The sequence below is a fragment of the Ailuropoda melanoleuca genome, chromosome 15, assembly GCF_002007445.2.
Source record: "Ailuropoda melanoleuca isolate Jingjing chromosome 15, ASM200744v2, whole genome shotgun sequence".
Lineage (NCBI taxonomy): Eukaryota > Metazoa > Chordata > Mammalia > Carnivora > Ursidae > Ailuropoda > Ailuropoda melanoleuca.
The window spans coordinates 14,901,358-14,923,447 of NC_048232.1; the positions used below are offsets into that span (position 1 = coordinate 14,901,358).

Sequence of the window (22,090 nt, forward strand, 5' to 3'; positions counted from 1 at the left end):
CGGCCTCACAGGGATCTATGGGTTCCAGGTGCAGATTTGTTTCTGAAGGTTCGAAGGATGACTCCGGGGGAGACCTATTGGAATCTGTGTTTTAGAAAGAACACTCTGGGCGTGCCTGGGTGGCTCAGTTGGTTAAGCATCTGCCTTTGGCTCCGGTCGTGATCCCAGTGTCCTGGGATCGAGCCCCACGTCGGGCTCCCCTGCTCAGCAAGGAGCCTGCTTCTCCCTCTGCCTGCCGTTCCCCCTGCTCGTGCTCTCTCTTTCTCGTTCGGCGCTCTCTCTCAAATAGAAAAATAAAATCTTTAAAAAAAAGGAAAGACAGAAAGACAGAGGCTTGGCGAAGGCGGAGCGGACTGGCAGGGAGACCAGGTCAGAAGCTGTCACCATGGTCCACCCAAGAGAGAGGTTGGTGTGGCTGCACTCAGGTGTGGCTTTGAGGATAAAGAGGATGGGAGGCATGGACGAGCTATTAAAGTGGTGGTGTTTATGGCATTTAGAAACCGAGTCCCTGTGAGTGAGGTGGGAATCTGGGATGACACTTGGCTTGGTTGTTGCTGTTATTTGGTTTTACCTAGACAGTTGGATAGACATAGTGTCGGAGAGAGTGTAGACAGACCTCCAAGTCCTGCCTGAGGACTACATATGCGCGGCACCTAGTAATCATCCATTTAGGGCTGCTATCATCGTGATCATAGGCTAAACTCATTGGATGAATTCTGACGGAACTCTCTAGGAAGTGCTGTTCATGATCGGTGTTTGGCATTCTCTAAGCAGACTCTTTCAAATGGCAGCTTTTCCGCTCTGTGACTCCGAGTGTCTTCACTTGTCCTGACCTCACGTTCTTCCTACAGTATCAGCCCGACAGCGTTTCAGTGACAACCTGAGATCAGAGATATTAATTGCTCTGTGTGGGCCCGATGCGTGGTAGCAGCTCAGTAAATGACAACCAAGTGAATGAATGAAAGCATCACTGTTGCTTTGTGGCCTCCAAGTGAGGGTGCGGGTCTCTCATTGTGAGCACAGGGTCTGCGCTCGGTGGGTAGCCAATACATGCTTATTGACTCTATAATAATACTATTTCATCTTTTCTGATTGTCTTTCTCCTGATCGGCCAGAGGTTGTTAACCTTCTTTCAAAAAGATTCTTTTTATGGTTTTGTCCTTGTGTGGTTTTTTTTTACTTAAACCTTATTTAATTTGATCCCCCTTTTCACTTACAAATGATGACCCACATTTCATAATTTCTGACATTTTCCTATAAAATGTCTCCTTGGCAGTCCTCCATCTGCACGCCTAACCTCATACGAGAGTGTATTCAATGGTGGGATCTTGGTCCTTGTGTGACTGGACTGCAATAAGAATTACTTAGAGTGCTAAACCTTTTCTAAAATTCTCATGGGGCTCCTGGACTTCGACTAGCAAAGATCAGTCCATTAAGGACTTGGTGAAACAGCTTGAACCATAGTCACTGCAAAGACATGTAATTTGATCAGAAATATTTGCACACGAGCCTATCAATTCTAGGCATCACCAGAAATTAGCAACTCTGATAATAAAGAAGAATTTGAAATAGCTCTTGAGTTCATGAAATCATTGCCTGTCTGTGTGTTTCAGTTGGAGGATTCAAAATATACATTCTATTATTTTACATGTAGCATTAGTATAAGCATTGGATAAGTTTATACTGGTGTCCTTGATCTTTTCCCATTTTACTCCCTTTTACTGGTTATAAATGAAAATAGATAAATTAAAAAAACAAAAAACAAACAAGAAACTTGCCCTGGAAAATACATCAAATTGTAATGAAGAAAAAAATGATCTATTTTGGCTCCTTCTACCACCCAAGGATACACATAACATTTTAGTATTTCGAGTTAAGCTCTACCTGTATGTAGAGAAATGCACTCCCCATAAACTTTATAGTACTTACAATACCGTTTCGTATTTTGCTTTCTCAGAAGTTATAATAAGAGCATTTCCCGAATCATTAAATAGTCTTTGAAAGTAGAACTTGAACGTTTGCATAATGTTCCATTATACATGTAAACATTCCCATACTACGAGATATTTCAGTCGCTAGTCTCAATAATGCCATAATGAAATCTTTGTGCGTAAATATGTTTTGCATGTCTCTAAATATTTCCCTAAGACAGATCCCCAGCAGCAAAGTAACATTTTCAGACTCTAGATACATACTGCTAACCTGCTTTTCAGAAAAGTGGAGTGAATTTGCACTTTGGCCAGTGGTGTTTCTCAGCTGGTCAGGGGATCCCCACCCACTAGGATCTGTCTGATCTTTCACAAACCGGACAGGGCACTGGTTGGTCGGATTTGCTATAACTGCCTCCCCAGTGGTTCTTTCTGTCCTATCCCCACAATGTGACTTTTGGACACTTTTAGGATAACTTGCCATTTAAAGGGGAAAGCTTTTTTTCCTGAAGGGTAAAGCTAGATTTCTACTCGTGAAAAATTTCAAATGGTTGTTTGATGTTTACAATGTTGCAAGTAAAGTTCCTTAAATGTGGCACTCATTTTAAATGTTTTCATTATTTAGCACCGTTCACACAAAACTAAAATCAAGCATCCCTCTTCCCCACCATGTTTTGAGGCTTATCTACCAGCAGCAGTAATTCCAAATAAATATCCCAGTTAGTTGATACTTGGACATTTGGACAGCTCTTTGAAATTTGGACAGTTTTCCATTATGGTGCACCTTCTGAAAATTATTTTTTAAAAATACATCATGCTTTAGTTTTAGTTTGTAGACGTGAGAATCTTATGTATGTAGCCACTGCTTTCCTCATTTATCACTAAAAATGAATATTTTAAACTAGATGGCCACATTTGTTTGTATATAAAAGAAAACATAATTATTTGTAAGATATTCTAATCCAATGGGATTTGGGTATAGTTCTTCATTTGACATGCCTGTTCCACTTGCAAACTTCAACCAAAAAACAAAAAAAAAAAAAAAAGAAAGAAAAGAAAATTCTTAATATTATTGGAATTTTAGAGTTAATGGCAAATTTATTCATTTCAGAACAAAACTTCTGACTCCCTCATTCTTAAAAAAGCATTACTTTCTTTCTCTCTCCTCAGTTCAGTTCAGGTTCACAGATGAAAACCAAATGCGAGTTACTATGTAAGCAGAAGGGACACACGCACACACACACACAGAACATAGTGGAGCAGAGACAGATCCCTGACCAGATCAATGCAGTACAACATGACGTGCGTGCTGGAACACACTTTTGATCACCTTGTGTGATATACTCACTAGGAGAGCCCCTTCTCCAGTGAACAGGCTACTCAGATAAACCACATTTGTGCTCTTAGGAACTGACCATTCTCGACAACCTATTTCCATTCAAGCATTCCTATTTCCCCATGCGAATTTCTTTGCCTGCCTCACATTTCAGCCTCTTTTTCTTCATGTCTGTCTGGTGGTTGTAAATATTGATAAATATCGAGAAATATGATGCAAGTAGATTGCAAAGTAAAACTGAAAACCTTAAAAAAAAAGATGCGGTTGTTGTGAAGTTGATGAAAGTGATATTGGAGGAAAGCCCAGGGAAAATGTGACAGAGTCAGGCCCTTAACAACAGAGGAGGAGAAACTGACAGAGATAGTAAATCAGGATAAGTGCTTCACAAAAGAATAGGTTGCATAACAGCTTCTTAATCGAGGACCCTGGTAAAAAATGATAAAGCCTTCAGAAATATTTTTGCAAAAATAACCTTTTTCACCACTGGGGTGCAAAAGTCAAATAATGATGTCATATCACAAAATTTTGTCACCCCAAAATCCAACATTCAATTACTTCTTTATTCTAGAATTAGGACATGTTTATAATTATGACTTATTTTTTTAAATGATGATTTATATTGATAATACTTATTTTATTTTCTAATTTGCAATCTTAATCAAGTCTTTGAATATAACTTACTTGATGTTGGTCTCCGTATATTTTGGTTATCTACTGTTGTGTAACAAGTCTGCCCAAACCATAGGTTTCAAACAACCATTTTATTATGTCCCCATAATTCTGCTCCTTGGCCAGATTCTACTCAGTTGGCTGTAGCTGGGCTTGCAGTCATGTGGGATCTCGGCAGAGCTAGGATGTTCAAGATGACTCACTCTTTCATCTGGTAACTTCTCAGGGACAGCTGCAATGCTGAGCTCAGGAGGGATGCTGGGGTGACTGGCTCTCTCACTCCCCATGTGATCTGAGGGCCTCTCCTTCTTTACATGAGGGGTAGCCAAACTTCCATCGCAGTTTAGGTTTCTCTGAAGTATGAAAGCAGAACCTACTTCCAAAAACTTGGGTCCCAAATACATGGCATCACTTCCGCCATATACTATTGGTTCAAGCGAGTCACGGGCCAGCTTGGCTTCCACGTGGAAACGGTCTGCCCACAGACGTGAATATTGGAAGGCATGGTTCATTGAAAGCCGTCTGTGGATGCCAGCGAACACACCGTATTAAGCGCGTTCATTTAAAAAGGCACTTCCAATACTCGTTACCCATGGAAAATGAGGACCCCTATAGCTGCAATCGCTTCGGTGGGTCATTTCCAAAAGCCTAATGAGCTGTGATGTCAATCGCAACAGTCAGTCTGCTTTTAAGAATCACAGGTCTCTAGCGAAGGAATTCATTTATAAGGAGATTACAGCCGTAGTTTGATTCATAAACTTCAGCCCCTTATTGTTAGATTTATGAAAGAATGAGTTTAGGGGTATTTGCCTAGGGATACTCAGCAAATGTTTGGAAAATAATTTAACCTTTGGTGTATAATAATAATTTTGAAATTTGTATGGCTTCATAATTTAGGTAGTGCTTTTAGGTATCACCTTATTTGCTTTTCATTTCAAATATTACATGGTAGATCAGACAGCTATGATTCAGTTTTCAAGTGAGGAAACTAACTCATGGTAAATTTTAAATTTTTTAAAATGTTTAAATTTTTCAGTTACACAGGTAGAAAACATTGGAGCCAGAACGCCAAGTTCAGGGTTCTTTCCAACCAGTCATCCCTCCTAGAGTTCTTTTAAACTGAGAAGGATCTCAAATGGAAACCCATTCATTCTCTCTCCATGTACATGTGTGTATGTATATAAACTGTACATTTAAAAAAATCTTAGTGAGTAAAACCTTCACTGATAGTTAATGAATAAAATGGATAGGTAATGAATAAAATGGATAGGTAATGAATGAAATTCATTCTCATTATATATATATATATATATATATATATATATATATATATATACATGTATATAAAATATACATTTTAAAGTAGACCTTCATGGGTAGATGAATATTCTTCACTGAATGATCTTTAGAAGGACATTTTATGTATTTCAAGCTAAAGGATATTACAGAAGCATGAATGTCATCTGGAAGTCATCTGGTCCAACCCATTCATCTCACAGATGGGAAAAGAGGCTCAGAGTGGTTAAGTTACTTGCCCCAAATCACACAGCTATTTAGCAGAGGAGCTCTTGACTCTGCACCTACTGTTTCTGCAACTAAACCAAGCCACCACAAGAACAGCCTTCCAGATGAAGTTGTGTGAGGAACATGATACTTTACATGTTTAAAACATTTACCTGCGATTCACCTGGAATTCAAAGTAACACAAACTGTAAGCTCTTTAAGTGACTAAAGGCAGTTAAGGACCAACTGTGCAAATTGCTGCAAATATTCTGCAAGATAGCCTAGTACTAAGAATCCATGGAAGAGAAGAGCTGAGAACTAACTTCAGTGTAGAGAGTTCCTTAAGAGGAAAAAGAAGCTATAATTGTTGTATCCAGTAACTTGTTACATGTTCTACTGCTAGGATTATGCTGGTAGCAAAATCAAGGAATTTACATCAAACAGTCTCACAGAAGTGAGTGTGGAAACTTTTTTTGAGAATGAGGGGTTGAGATGAGCTAAATCTTGTTTTTTCAAATGAAAAAAAAAAATAAAACCCATAAAGGTCAGTTCTGTAGACAGCATTTTGACAGCATTGCACTTGTCCCAGCTCCAATGTTACTGTGACAAGTAGTGAGTAATGTTGCATTTTGACCTGAATAGAGATCCAGGGCTTCATTCCCTCTCCTTCCTCCTTTCCCTCCTTCTAACTCCCCTCCTCCTTTTTTCTATTAAGGAGAAAATGGTTTCAATTTGTTGACTGAACAGATAAATTCCAGAAGCCTGTCGCAATATTAGTAGTATTTACCAAAGTCTTAGTGTATGTGACTTGAAGAGCTGACCAGTGAGCGTGTGTTTGACCAGTGTCAATTTAAAAATGGGCCAAGGACCTGAATAGAAACTTTTCCAAAGAAGACATGCAGATGGCCAACAGATGCATGAAGAGACGCACAGTATCACTAATCAACAAGGCAAACTGACATGATAAAGAGATCCCCTTACACCTGCCACAATGGCTGTTATCAAAAAGACAAGAAATGACAAGTGTTGGCGAGGATGCGGAGCAAGGGGAACCCTTCCTCACTGTTGGGTGGGAATGTAAGTTGATGCAGCCACTACGGAAAACAGTGTGGAGGTTCCTCAGACAATTAAAAATAAAAATGTCATATGATCCAGCAATTACACTTGTAGGTGTTTCCCAAAGAAAATGAAAACACTGATTCAAAAAGACATATGCACCCCTATGTTTACTGCAGCCTTACTTACACTAGCCAAGTTAGAGAAGCAACCCAAGTGTCCATTGATAGATGAATGGGTGAAGAAGATGTGGTGCCATGGAATATGACTCAGCCATAAAAAACAAGGAAATCTTGCCATTTGCAAATAGATGGACCTAGAGGCCATTATGCTAAGTAAATAAGTCAGACAAAGACAAACACTATATGATTCCACTTATTCTGAAATCTAAAAAGACAAACAAAACCAGAAACGGACTCATAGATACAGAGAACAACCTGGTGGTTGCCAGAGGGGAGGCAGTGGGAGGATGGGCGAAAAAGAAGGGGATTAACAGGTACGAATTTCTAGCTATAAATCCTTATGTTCAGCATAACAAACATAGTAATAATGTCATAACCATATGGTGACAGGTAGTAAGTACGCTTACGGCAAGCATTTCATAATGTATACAATTGTTGAATCACTAGATTGGACACCTAAAACTCATAATATCATATGTCAACTGTACTTCAATTAAAAATAAAAAAATTTTTTTAAAAAGTCAATTAAGCTACAAGCTCCATCCCAACAGTTGAGCAGCCCAATGTGATTTCTGACTTGAATAATTACTGGACTGAACTGACTTATCATTTTATTTTTTTTAAAGATTTTATTTATTTATTTGATAGAGAGAGACAGCTAGAGAGGGAACATAAGCAGGGGGAGCGGGAGAGGGAGAAGCAGACTTCCTGCTGAGCAGGGAGCCCGATGTAGGACTCGATCCCAGGACCCCGGGATCATGACCTGAGCCGAAGGCAGACGCTTAATGACAGAGATACCCAGGCACCCCTGACCTATCATTTTAGATGAACTGTTCACATTATGTTGCTTGAGACTGGGAAGGCCTGAGCCAATGCAGGGGAAGGGACCTTTCCCAGGCGCACCCATCTGTGAATACCTTTTTCCAGAAGTGTCCCTTCCTGGGTACATCTTCATTGCCATCTTCATATTTGTTATTTGGAATTTGGAAATACGCTCAGATGTCTCTCCAACTTCCTTAGTCAAATGGGGAAAAAAAAGCAAAAAAAAAGCTTGGGAATGAAATCCACCGTTTCCCTCTGAATACAAGAATCACGTTGCTCATTTATATCTCTGAGTGGTTTTGTTTTATTTATGTCACAGTGTGAAGAACTTGCTGGGTCTCATTATTGCTCTGTGTACCGAAGTGGTCGGATGTCTTCCTCTTTATGCCGGCATGGTTATTGATTTTTTGACAATGCATAATGTGAAAAGTCATAAATCTCCAAGCGGTAGAGCCCTAGAACCATACGTATCTGGACGAGTGGGCATGTGCTGGGTGCGAGAAGGAAATCCTGTGTCACCATTGTTCAGCCAGACCGATGCTGTCGGAGAGAAGACATGTCACAGGTTTGAAACTGCACGTGATAGAAGTATTCAAACAAGCTTTAAAAAATATGATGTGGTTTTAAAAATATTTTGGTCACAAATCAACTGTCAGTTCCAAGTGCAGTGTTTATAGAGTACTGCTGCTCTGTGTGAGGCAGCCCGTAAAAAGAGAGAAGCGCCTGCGTATTTGCACCAGAGGGCACTTTTTTCCTTAGGAGCCCTTTATTTCGGGGATACTTTTATAGCACCAGCAAGTCCAGTTAGAAACTTCCAGCATCTCTTACTGCTTCTGCTTTCTCACCATCTCCACCGGTGTCCTCTCAGTCCAAGCCACCACCTGATTTTTTTTCCAGGTTCTAGAAACAGCCCGCTGGTCTCTGCAGGCACACTGGCCCCCCTTCATCCCTTCTCCGTGGGGCTGCTAGTTATTCCGTTCAGATCTTCTCCTGCATAAAACTCTGAAATGCTTTCCTGCTTTTTTTTTGTTGTTGCTGTTTGGTTTTTTTTTAATCACGCAGGGTTTGATCAGGGAAAGAAAACAACTATGGGTGAAATGGAACAGGATTTATTATAGAGATGCAAACTTACACAGTTCTGAAAATTAATTCACCCAACATCAACTTGCCAGTTTGACCACTGCATCTAAAATTGCAAAGCAGGTACCGTCAGCCAGGTCCAGGACCAGGTGTGTCAGAGGCAGGGGCAGGAAAAGGGCATAAGTCTATGAAATCTGGAGGACACTCATTCGTATGTAAAATTTTCAGGAAGTCCTATCCTCTGAAATGTGAAATGTAACCGAAATGAATATTCAACTCGGGGAGACAGAAAAATCCTAAGTATAACGGCCTGAGTGAAATAACTGTGACAAAATCTCGGGGAAACAACACAAAAATTGCCCCCCAAACTACTCACCCACCACCAAATCACCAATAGTTTGGCAGATTTGCTCTATATTTTATAAAAGTTAATTTATACATGTATTTTCAAACATGACACATCCTACATATTGTCTCTGGTTTCCAGCTCAACCCTAGAGTACTGGTTCTCTTCTCTTGTCTTTTTTTTTTTTTTCTTTGAAGTGTGTATTCTTTTCTGATTCGATCCCCATTGGGGTTAGAAGCATTGTTTCCTTTGACCAGGCTGTACCAGTCATGGCAGACTAGCCTCAGTGTCTCTGACTGCTCAGATTTCACATTTGAAGCCAAACAGAGCTTTTGGCAACTGCATTTACAGCTCCACTGTCTCTTTTCCCACCACGTTCTGTTGCAGGTGTGTGCAGGGCAGAAGCGTCCCACGGATGCCCTTCAAAATGCCGGGAACCTGCTTTTTTTGGTGCCGGTCATTCCTGTCTGTACCCTGGCAGCTCTCAGTGTCCATTACCCTCCTCCATACTCTGTGAACTCTTCACTCTGTGGTGGAAGGCCAAGGGTAGCCCCTTGCCTGTACCTTGAGAAGAGAACAACTTTCAGGCCGAATGTGGGTGGAAGAGCCACACAGGAACAGCATGAAGCCGAGCTGGAACCATGAGCGCTATACACATATTTTATTGGACTACAAGACACATTCCAGCTTTGAGCAATGTCGGCTACAGTTTGTTCTTTCATCCTTTCTTATCCTTTAAGTACGGGTTACATTGTTTGTGATCATAGGAAGCAACAACTCCTGCTGCCTGAGGAATTTCCCAGGAGAGATGACATTTCTTAAGTATTTTGTTATTTTGTGTTTCTTTTTTTTTTTCACAGATTCGCAGGTTGTGAGCTTGAAACTTACTAACACTGCTCTTTCAAATCTGTATCAATTAACCATGCAGTTTGGGACTTTTCTAGTAAAAGTGCTAGTGTTCTTGTTGTTGCTGTTTTTCCTTTTTAAAAAATGAAAGCATAGTTGACATGCACTGATAGTGACAGCGTTTTATCAGTTTATCCAAGGTTCTGGGCCCCATCAGCCAAAAGGAAGGAAAAAACAAATTAACCCATATGGAAGATTAAATCGATCATTAATGGAACTGTGATTTTTGTCAACAGAAAGAACTAGCTACGTAGTCCTTGTTCTCAGTAACAGGGAATAAGGCATTGAACAGTGAGGTCCTGGACATCACCAAGGAAAATCATTGCCCTGTGCAGTGACTGGCAGGCACACAGTGGCTCTCTAAACAGACGCCAGCTTCTGTCACCATGTGAATTATTTAGATGATGGAAGCTTGGCTTGCGGAAGAGCACTACCAACCAAAAACCAATGGCCATGCTAGCCACAGGTCCTACAGTTGTCTGTCAAACAGTCGAAATCAATTATTTACCCATTATGGGCCAATGTATATCAAACTCCTCAGTTCCAGATAATTGCAGTGGATTCATGTCAAGCTGCCTTTGGCTGGCTGCTCCTTTTTCGCCATCCCTGGTCTCTTTTCACCTTGTCTCTTGAACGTACTACTGAGAATTGTCTTCTACCTGTTGCTCCCCCAAATGTAAGGAAACACTTCCTCTGAAAAAAAAAAAAAAACAAAACAAAAAACTAGGGAATACATAGTAGTTCCTACTGCCAGCAGAACAGAGCTCTCATTTGCTAAGCGCTGTGTGCCAGACCTGAGGGAGCTTTGATACTTGGTAGCTCATTTCATTGAATTCCTGGGACAGCCCAGGAAATGTGCTTTTGTTATTCTAATTTAAAGATAAGAAAACTGATGCTCAGAAGGTCAGGGAGTTCAGAATGGCTTTTTAACCAACAGCTTGAGAGCTTCAGACGCCTTTTCTTTTACCTGGTTCCCAATTTGTCCCCATCCTCCGAATGCATGCGGCTCGCACTCCGTGTAGACCACTGTTTCTGGCAGGGGCTTCGCTCTTGGCCACGAAGGTGTTTGTCTTCACACTTTCAGTCGTGCCTTCTTCTTTCCAAGAGAATCCCTTCATTTAGGAAACATACGGACGCATGAAAGCTCTGGAACTGGGGTTCTTGTTGTCAGTGATGGAAACTTGGTGAATACTTAGTATGTGTTACAAATGAAAAGAAAGGATAAATAGAGCGGTTTTTACTCTTTGGAGACAGCAAATTTCAGTTTCAATAAATTATAGTCGCTTTCATTATAACAGGATTTTTGCTTTTTTAAAGATTTATTTATTTATTTGAGAGAGAGTGCACGGGCGCACATACTCATGGGGGGCAGGGCAGAAGGAGAGAGAGAATCTTCAAGCCAACTTCCCACTGAGCCTGGAACCCCCACCCCCGACATGGGGCTCAATCCCAGGATCCCGAGATCATGACCTGAGCCGAAACCAAGAGTCAGACGCTTAACCAACTGTGCCACCAAGGCACCCTGGATTTTTGCTTTTAATGATTTTCGAAGTATTTCTGGCTATGTGCCCTAGACAAAAGAAAACATCTAGAGCAAGAGAGGTTTTTATTCTTGTTTTTTATTATTAAACCTAGGCGTGCCCCCCTTCCAGTTGTTTTTTGGGGGAATAATCTGTGAAATCATCAAGGTCACAGATTTTTGTCCTATGTGGTTTTGTATCTACAATCTCTGGCACATGATGGACCTTCAACAGAAGTTTGTTGACTTGGATAGTGAATGAGTAATGATCAGTAGCCTCAGTATATTTAATTTATTTGAAAAATGACAAATGAAAAAATTCTGATACGAGGCTCATTTTGATATAAGTTATTGATTATGAGGAGTTTTTTTTTAAATGGAGATATTGTTGAATTAAGCAAGGAAGTATAGCCGTGACTAATGAGATAAAATTAAGCAAAAGGAAATCGTGAACTGAATACCAAGAAATATTTTCAGTAGATAAGGATGGGATTAAATCAGGCAAAGGAGTCCCAGTGGAAGTGGCGGGGGACATTTAACACCATGCATGCCACTTAAGGCTGCAGTGAACGTCAACAATTTACTAAAGACTGACTCTGGCTTTGGCAGGATGATAAGTGGGATCATATCTCTAGTTTCATTGATTCTCTTTCTTACACAGGTTTACATTCACAGCCTCCCATCCTGGGTGGACAGAATTTATGTGTGTGTTAAATTTTCTGATTATAGTTTTCTTTTCTTTTTTTTTTTTTTCCAGAAAACACTCTTTTCGGAGCATCTCCTGGTACACCAGAAATGTCTTCCTTAAGTGGGAAAGTCCAAACGGTTTTGGGCCCCGTGGAGCCCAGCAAACTGGGCCGTACTCTGACCCACGAACATCTGACGATGACCTTTGACTGCTGTTACTACCCCCCTCCTCCGTGTCATGAAGCTACCTCTCAGGAACCTATTATGATGGAAAACTTATTCTGGATTCAAAAAAACCCTTATTCCCATAAAGAGAATCTTCGGCTGAATCAGGAGACAGAAGCTGTACGGGAAGAATTGTTGTATTTTAAAGCCAAAGGTGGAGGGGCTGTGGTGGAGAACACAACCGTTGGGATTAGCCGAGACGTGAAGACACTGAAATGGCTTGCAGAGGAAACAGGCGTCCATATCATATCTGGAGCTGGGTTTTACGTGGGGGCCACTCACTCTCCAGAGACCAGAGCCATGTCGGTGGAGCAGGTGAGAAGCCCTGAGGACTTCGACAATATTTGCATGTAAATTCAGAAAGGCCAGAACCTCAGACATTGGATTTTCCCTACATGCCGTCTCCATTGGGGAATGTCACTGACTCGGAGGTAGCTGGGCACGCTACAGAAATTTTCTAGCTAGCAAAGACATCTGCCAGTGGGGACCCAAATTAGGAACATTCCATCTCATAAAGAAAAAAGCGTCAAGGGAGGAGAGCTTAACCCACTAGTCGCTGAAAAATCCCAAGTGTTAACATTTAGATGTGGATATCTGGTATCCCTTCTCCACAGTGGTGCCACAGCCTGTGTGTAAACCTCATTTTCCCAGTACAAACTTCAGTTATATAACCTCGATTTTCTTTCTGGATTTTATAATAACCAGCAATAAAAAACGCACCGTAGAGTGAGACTTGGCAGGCAGAGACTTGGCACACAGGCGAATATGTTTCCTTCTTTTACAAAACAGGAAGGGTGGAAGAAAATCCATTCCTGTTTTTGTTATCATAGGATCTTAAGCAAGAATGGGCAGAGGGAAGGAAATCTTTCAGAAAGAAACAGAAAGAATTAGCCACAAAGCTTCTTTGCATATATATGTGCTCCCTTCTGAACATGTCTGTTCGTGTTTACATGTTTATCCGTCTTGTCTATATTTATATGTGTCTTCCATTGCCTGCTCGCTAGGCAGACAATGTCAGCTGCAGTCTTTGCCACGATTCAGTTAATCATTACAATCTTTGTATTGCAAAACTTTATCTGGATCGTTTTCCAATCAGGCTTTTACCTTTTTATATGCTTATATTATTTGAAGACTATTCTGAAGTCAGCTGTTACACATTCTTCCAACCACTCTTTGTAGTAATATCCATATGAATCAAGAAATCATATGCGTATTGTGTGCTGTGAATCTTCTGTGCTGTACGGGATTAAGGACTGCATAAATCAGGGAGAATTAAAGGATTAGTTGATACAGTTGATGTATATTCAAGGGTAGTCTTTTTATGTTCTAGATGCTTCTCAGGTTGAGTTATAGATTTTTTTTTTCTCATCTGAATGTACTTCCATGAAGTCACATTTTTTCCCCTATAGCTTCCTAAAGCCACACATTCCTCATTAAATAATCACAGTAAGATATTATTGAATCTTTGATTTAGAGTAACTTATTGAATTTGAGATGTGGCCTTTCTCATCGACCTGTATGAATTGAATGGATGGCAAATACATTTTTAAAAGAATGAATGACCGAATGAATAAATCCATTCACATACCATGGTGACTCTGGGTTGATAAATTCCACAGTTTCTAAAACATTTTCTTTCTCCCTCTTTCTTAGCTTACTGACGTTCTCATTAATGAAATTCTCCGTGGAGCTGATGGAACGAGTATCAGGTGTGGCGTCATCGGAGAAATCGGTTGCTCCTGGCCTCTGGCTGAGAGCGAAAGGAAGGTTCTTCAAGCAACAGCTCATGCCCAGGCTCAGCTGGGCTGTCCTGTTATTATTCATCCCGGAAGGAATCCAAGTGCGCCATTTCAGATTATCCGAGTGTTGCAAGAAGCAGGTGTGGACATCTCCAAAACAGTTATGTCCCACATCGATAGGTAAGCAGACGATCTCCAAAATCAGTCCAAGTCACCAGATGATTATGGATGATCAAATAAATAATATCAGATGAAGGAACTACTAATCACCTAGAGAAAACCACTAACTACCTGGATGACAGTATTTTACAACAGACATTAGTAAAAGTCGGTGCTGCCATTTCTGTGTTCTGACTCTGGGTCTGTTAGTGTTCTAGGTATTTTGTGTAAATAATTTCTCTTAATTGACTTAACCCTTCATAACCCTTCATAGTAACTGCCCCTGTGTACTTCACTTCTTTGCCTCAGGGTCTGATACCACAGTAGCTGCCCAGTCTAGATGCTCTGTATTTGTCGGTGGTTGGGAGTGATAAATTTATCTACAAATATAAAGGGAAGGGAAAGTGAATAGTTTCCCCCTGAGAAGAAAACCACAAACGTAAACATTCAAATTTGCTGTTCTGACTGGTGCTTTGAGTCATCTGAACTTGAGAAAATGTAATTATAAAACATAATACTGGGGCATAAGCCTGGGTGGCTCAGTTGGTGAGCATCTCACTCTTGATTTAGGCTCAGGTCATGATCTTGGGGTCGTGAGATCAAGCCCTGCCTGGGGCTCCAGTCTCCACGCTGAGCCCGGAGTCTGCTTGAGATTCTCTCCCTCTCCTTCTGCCCCTCCCCTCCCCTCCTCTCTCTCTCTCAAATAAGTAAATAAATCTTTAAAAATCATAATAGTAATGGGTATATTATTTGTTTGGTAGTATTCTTAGTTTCCGATGGCTACTATAATAAATTATAAGAAACTAGGTGGCTTAAAAGAAGAATTGCTTTCTCACAGCTCTGGAGGCCAGAGGTCTGAGATGAAGGTGTGGGCAGGGCTGCACTTCCTCCAAAGGCGCTGGGGGAAACATCCTACCTTGCTTCTTCCATTGCCTAGTTGTTCCAGACGTTCCTTGGCTTGTGGCTACATAACTTCAGTTTCTGCCTCTTTCTTTACATGGCCCCCTCCTGTCTGTCTGTGTCTTCTTCTCTTTTGTTTCTTAGAAGGACACATCATTAGATTTAATGCTGACCCAGATAACCCAGAATGATCTCATCTTGAGATCCTTAGCTCCATCACAACTGCAAAGACTCTTTTCCCAAATAGAGTCACTTTCAGAGTTTCAGAGCGTTAACACATGGACATATCTTTTTGGAGTCCACCACTCAACCCCCAACACATTATATTAGATGTGTAGGGGCCCACAAAATAAGTGACTCTCTGACCAGATGTTGGCTGCAGTTCATTTTATGAAGAAGCCTAATGGTATTGCAAAGGCTAGACATTAGCCCTTAGATGAAATTGATTAAGGAGTTAACACAGTACAAATGACACCAATAATATATTACAATTACTTCTATCTTGCATATTGTAATAAAGCCGTGTTAACAGACTGGTAGCTTCTCATTGTCACACCTGGCATTCTGCTACCAGTCCTACAGGATGTATTGATAAAATGCTTCTACTTAATAGAAATATTATAAAATTCTGTGCTAAAAAGAAATTAAAAGTTATAATTGTGGCAGAATGAAGAAGCCAATATTAATGGAGAGACTGAGAACATCAAGGTAAAGACAGTTTTCCTGGCAACTGGATTGGTATCAAGATCAATACATGGCTATTTTCAAAACCTTCTGGTTGTACTGATAAAGTAGAGGGATGCTTCTAGATCCCTGTCTTAGAGGTAGTGTGTCCTAGTATGAAGAATAGAGTCTTTGGACCCAGAGACTCCTGATTGTAAATCTTGACTGTACCATTTGCTGTGAGATCTAGGGTAAGTTCAAATGAATTTAAAATAATGTATTTGATAATGTTACGTCGTAGGATTTAGAACATATGTAGCATCTTTAATCCAGAGGGATGATTCTTTAATACTTTTTAAATGGTGTGTCATGCAAATGAATAAGATAATATAATATTTTTTAATTTTATAAATATTATAATTATAATATAACATTATAATATATTATAATATATAATAATATAATATATAATAATATAATATTATATATAATATACATATTATAAATTTTATAAATATTTCTTGGGTTGTCGAAAACATCGTATTCTGCGGTTATGCTCTCTATAGGTCCATTAGACTATAGTTAGTCACCATGTTCAAATATTCTATATTCCTGCTAACTTTGTCACTGCTCAATCTATTGGTTACAAAAAGAAGTATCTTAAAATCTATTACGATGGATTTTTAAGTTTCTCACTGTACACATTACAGTGTTTTCTTTATATATTTCGAAGCTACGCCATCACACATATACAAGTTGTTTTACCTTCCCGGCGAACTAAAACTTATTTCAACACATATTGCACTGCTTTATCTCCAGTAATTTGAGCAATGCTTTTTGTTTTAAAGGCTGTTTTACCTGATATTGATGTGACTCTCCTGATCTGTGTTAGTTTTATAACTTAGATGTGTCTTACACACACCCAGCATGTGGCTGGGTTCAGGTTTTATCTTGTCTTTTCTTCTATACGAAAACTTCAGTTTTTTTACTTTGACTAAGTTTACTAAAATGTTTGTTTCACTTTTTCTTTCTTTCTTTCTTAAGATTTTATTTCTTTATTTCTTCATTTATTAATTAGAGAGAGAGAGCATTGCGTGAGTTGGGGGAGGGGCAGTGGCAGAGACTCTCAAGCCAACTCCTAGCTGAGCATGGAGCCCAAAGCAGGGCTCGATCTCACGACCCCAAGATCATGACCTGAGTCAAAACCAAGAGTAGGACACTTAACCAACTGAGCTATCCAGGCACCCCTTCCCTCCCTTTTTCTGTCATAGTTAATATCATCCTTGATCGATTGATTTTTTTTCACCTTCTTATTTTATCTTTCCCCTTTAATACTTTGGAAGGTATCTATACTATTTCTATCCTATCAGTGGTTATAATAGAAAATGTAACATGTATATTTAACATATCAATTTTTAAATATAATAAATATTTTACCAACTTCCTGGTAATACAAAGATCTTAGAATCCTTCGACTTCAATCACTTACCATCTAACTTACATACTATTTTTCCCAGGATGTGTGTCTATTTTCTTTTTTTAATCCCAATGATTAGACATTATCTTACTATCATAAAACATTTAGATGGTCAATGTATATTTAGATTAGCTTTTCTGTTTGCTCTTTTCTTTGCTCACCATTCCTCTTCATGCCAGCTCTTTCTTCATCCTTGAATTTCCTAAGGTACACCATTTGAAGTTCCTTCAGCGTGTGTCTGCTTTGGTAATAAATACTTGGTATATATGTATCTGAAAATGCCTTCATTCGTAAGAGATAATTAAATAGAATAGTAATTTATAATAATTAATTAAAACAGACAATTCTACTTAAGTTATTTTTTCTAAGTGCTTTAAAGAGATTCCATTTTCAACTGACATACGTTATTGCTGTTCATAAGTCAGCTGAACCTAATTATGCTTCTTTGGAAGGAAGCCACTTTCTTTCTGTTTTTAACATCTTTGTCTCTGGGACTCTGTGTCTGCACTATGATCTATCTCAGTGTGAATTTCTTGTTATTGTGTATGCTTGGGATTCCTGGATATGAAGATGTATTTGTAATTTGTTTCTGGAAAACTTCAGCCATTGTCTCTTCAAATAGTGCCTCATCTGTATCTTCCTATTTTCATCATAAACGCCAGTTTGATACATGTAGGGTCTGATTACCTGTCCTGCAGATCTCTTAACATCTCGCTCATATTTCCATCCATTTGCATATTGGACCTATTTTCTTAAAGTTCTATCTTCCTATTTACTACTTCTCTTTCCAGCAAAATCAATCTGTTGCCTCGTTTTATCAATGCGGTTTATAATATTAAGAACAGAAAACTTAAAACCATAGTCCTTTTATAAAAATTTCTATAAATTCTATTTGTTTACTTTTTAAAAAGATTTATTTATTTATTTTAGAGAGAGAGAGAGTGAGTGAGTATGCATGGGGGGGAGTGGCAGAGGGAGAGAATCTCAAGCAGACTCCCCACTGAGCACGGAGCCCTTCATGGGGCTCCATCTCCATACCCATGAGATCATGACCTGAGCCTAAATCATGAGTTGGATGTTTAACTGACTGAGCCACTCAGGCACCCCTCTATTTGTTTACTTTTTTTTTAAGGTTTTTAACATTCTTTATTTTGGATATTTAGATTTAAGGTGTTGAAACCTACGTGGTTTTGTGGGAAGGAGACATAGACTGGCAACTTATTATGGAAAATCTGGCTGTAATTGACAAGAGGCTCTCTAGTAAACCAGTGGACATGTCATTTTGATGAGGGTGGGAGTTTCTCTTTTTTTTAGAGAGAGAGAGTGTGCAAGCGAGAGCTAGCCTGGGAGAGGGGGAGAGGGGAGGAACAGAGAGAGGGGGAGAGAGAGATTCTTGAAGCAGGCTCCACACTCAGAGCGTGGAGGCTGACATGGAGCTCTATCCCCCCTGAGATCATGACCTGAGCCGAAATTGAGAATTGGACGCTTAACTGACTGAGCCACTCAGGTGCCCCTATTTGTTTACTTTTTAAAACTGCTTGGTTAATTTTGATCATTTCCTTTTCCTTCAGTATGTTTTCAATTCAATCTTTAAAAACATATTAAACATATAATATATACCTTGTGATTAACAAATCTAATTTCTAATGTCTTTTTCCCCCTGATTTTTAGTTTGTTGGTTCTTCAGGCTTTCATTCATGTGAGGTTATTTTCTTGTTAAAAAAAAAAAAAAGGTTATTTTGATCTTGGATTCCTTGGAAATTATTACAAGTTCTAGGCTGGAGGATTTTTTCCCCCTGTTCATTTGTGTGTTTGTTCTGTTTGTTTCTGGTAGGTAGTTAGGGGGCACTACCAGTCTGGGACGACTTCAAACTCAATTTTTAAAAATTAAAAAAAATGTTTATTTACGGTAAAATAGTCATAATATAAAATTTACCATCTTACATCAATTGTGAAGTATAAGATCCAGTAGTGTTAAATACATCCACGTTGCTGTGCAAGCAAACTCCAGAACTCTTCATCTTGCAAAACTGAAACTCTACTCGCTGAACAACAGCTCCCTACTCCTCCTCTGCACCGACCAAGGCAACCAGCATTCTACTGCTCACCTCTGTAATCTGACGACTCCGCGTACCTCATACAAGTGGAATCATACAGTATTTGGGATTTTTTGTGACTCTTAATTTTTTTTTAAGATTTATTTGAGAGAGCGAGAGAGTGAGCAGGAGGAAGAGGGAGAGAGAATCTGAAGCAGACTCCACACTGAGTGTAGGGCCCAACGTGGGCCTCAATCTCACAACTGCGAGATCATGACCTGAGCCGAAACCAAGAGTCGGATGCTCACCCAACTGAACCACCCAGGCGCCCCTTTTTCTGGCTCTTTAAACTTTTGACTTGAGGGGTTTAGAACCACACAGGTTCTATGAATTCTGGCTCCTAAACTCAGTGAATGTAGGCTTGCAGCTTTAGATTCTTACTGGAGATGGTTTTTCTCAATCTGCTTCTCTTTCACCAGAAAACAAGACTGAGAAAGGCATATAATATCCAAAGACCCCCTCTGTGGACCAGGTTTTTACCTCCTCCGCCCCCATGGGTGTGAGGGGGCACTCCTTTATGTGCTGATGGGAACTGTGTCTCCAGTTTACCTCCTAATTATCCAGGCTGTGCTCTGTCTCTCTTTGGCCCATTAACCTACCCTCCACCCACCCGCCAGGCAAATGGACGCTCTAGGTCTCCCCTTACCTCTCACTTTCTCTGCTTTCTTTTTCTGCACCAGGAACAAGTCTTTAACTTCCCCACCAGCCTAACCAAGCATTTAAAAATAGGATTTTTTTCCCTTTAATTTTATTCAGTATTTTACCGCACTATGTAGGAAAGGCTTTCTGTGAACATTTTGTCCACCCTACTGCTTGAACTGGGTCATAATGATTCTTACAGAAGAATCTTTCTAATTCTCTTTACAGTTAGACATGTAGGTAAGTTAGAAGATTATGCTTGGCATTAATAGAAAGTAAGCTTTTGTTGGAAATTGTGAAATAAATCTTAATTCCGAGTACAGTAGTGTCCTACTTGCTCATAAAATCAAGCAACATACAGATTGTACACATATGTGTATTTTCTTTTAAATAACAAAGCTACATTCTCTGATTTTCAGTGGATACCTTTCCAGTGCCTCCCTCTAGAATGGCTCAGGATAGAATTGAGAGGTTAGCCTCACATCAGACAAATTCAGAGCATCCTAGGAAGTCCTGAGACCGTTTCTAGAGCAGCCCACCCATTCTGTACCTCCATTAGGGACAATGCAGGGTTCCAGTGCCCTAAAAAGAAATACATACAAGTAGGAACATTTCAGGGGAGAGGCAACTGGGCAAAATGGCTACAGAAAAAAAAAATAGTGCATTTGGAAAAACAAGTGGAATAAAGTAACAGAGAAAAATATAATAATCAGGGAGGCAGATGCAGGCAACTTCGGCTTTTTGATGTGGGTGTTCCCAGCAAGACAGTCACCAGGCTGACGTGTGACTAGGTCAGCCTTTCACAGACTCACAGAGGTCTGCTGGGCTGCACACACACTCTGATCTGTATTGAAAGGGCAAGGATTTCAGCTTTTATACTGGGGACAAACCACAAAAGGGCATATATTTCGTGCAACAAAATACACAGGCAGCACACAAACAGTAGAGCATTCTGAAAACAAGACCTCCAGGAAAACAAAACCAAGCAAACAAAACACAGAGTCCTTCATTTCTCCCGCCATGCCTTTTTAGACATCTGGAGAAGGCTCTGAACCCACGGCCTGTCGTGATGGCGAGGTGACAAGTCAAGACTCCAGCTCTGCCCTGCAGCTGCTTTGAGAACACTGGGCTCTCCACCAGGACTAATGCTCAGCCTTGAATACCTATCAGACTGGTGCATTTATCCCCTTAAAGGCAGGACTTCTATCATTTGAGAATACAAAATAAAATCCTCCAGGATGTCCACAGTCACATTAAAGCAATGAAATATTTTAAAGGTATATAAATCTTCACTAGCATTCATGCATAAGGCATTTTTTCTTAAAATACATGTATACACACATACACACACACACACAAACACCACAGCAACAACAGCAAAACTGCTATCTACCTGCTTGGGACGCTGAGAGGGAAGAGTTAATGAATGGCGGACACCTCTGGACACCCCTGAACCACATTGTTGTCATGTGACCATTTGTGACCTGCTTAAGGTCATTTACCTGGAGATAACAACCTTGACAAGATAAATCTGCTTCTGTGTCTAGGCCCTCCCCTAACCATCTGTTCTCTTTAAGAAATATGGGCCTGTGGACGTGCCTGTGGACGGCTGTGAATCTAGCCCTAGGGAACACTGCAGGGGGCTGCCCTTCACAGTTCTGGCCACCCAAAGTCAACAGTTATTGGAAAATAACACCAGCCCTTAGGTGTCCCTGTTTGGGCTTTTAATCCACAATGGCTTTATGCCTTTTAATCATTTATTATAATTTCAACTACCTGTTAAAACTCTCTGTACATTTCCAGTTGGCATAGAATCACAGCGCGGTCTCTGCCCCTGGTCTGATACAGGGCGTGTGTGATTCAAGAAGATACCCCACGAAAGGTCTTTTCGCAATTCATCTCCAAGGAAATTTGATCCATCACGTACTGTAGAGTAGCCGTAGGTATTTTTGTGACAATATGATTCTTCCGTTACCAGTGAAAGCTGGGTAAGATGACAGGGCTGGAAGGCACTGGGGCACTAACTATTTCCTGATTAAGTTCTGAGTCTCTGGGAGGACAAAAGACAGGTGCTATGCCTCCATCTTTTTTCTTCGTGGTTATCTCTCCAACAAAGCACAGGGCTTTGATGGAAATCCAGGGCCTAGAGTTTGATGAG

General features: G+C 40.1%; 1 protein-coding gene across 3 annotated transcripts in view; it reads left to right on the forward strand.

Annotated features, from left to right (window-relative positions):
* Positions 1 to 7,431: 7,431 nt before the first annotated feature.
* The window catches only part of PTER (phosphotriesterase related), a 37,479-nt gene continuing 22,820 nt past the window's right edge, over positions 7,432 to 22,090 (forward strand). For 2 of the 3 annotated variants that reach the window (XM_019799040.2, XM_034644154.1), the window contains exons 1-3: positions 7,433 to 8,061; positions 12,105 to 12,574; positions 13,913 to 14,178. In XM_019799040.2, the coding sequence (XP_019654599.1) occupies positions 8,034 to 8,061; positions 12,105 to 12,574; positions 13,913 to 14,178 (764 nt within the window). In that variant the 5' untranslated portion in view covers positions 7,433 to 8,033. Of the gene's footprint in view, positions 8,062 to 12,104; positions 12,575 to 13,912; positions 14,179 to 22,090 lie in introns of all 3 variants that reach the window. The other variant, XM_002918626.4, reaches the window with a different exon arrangement.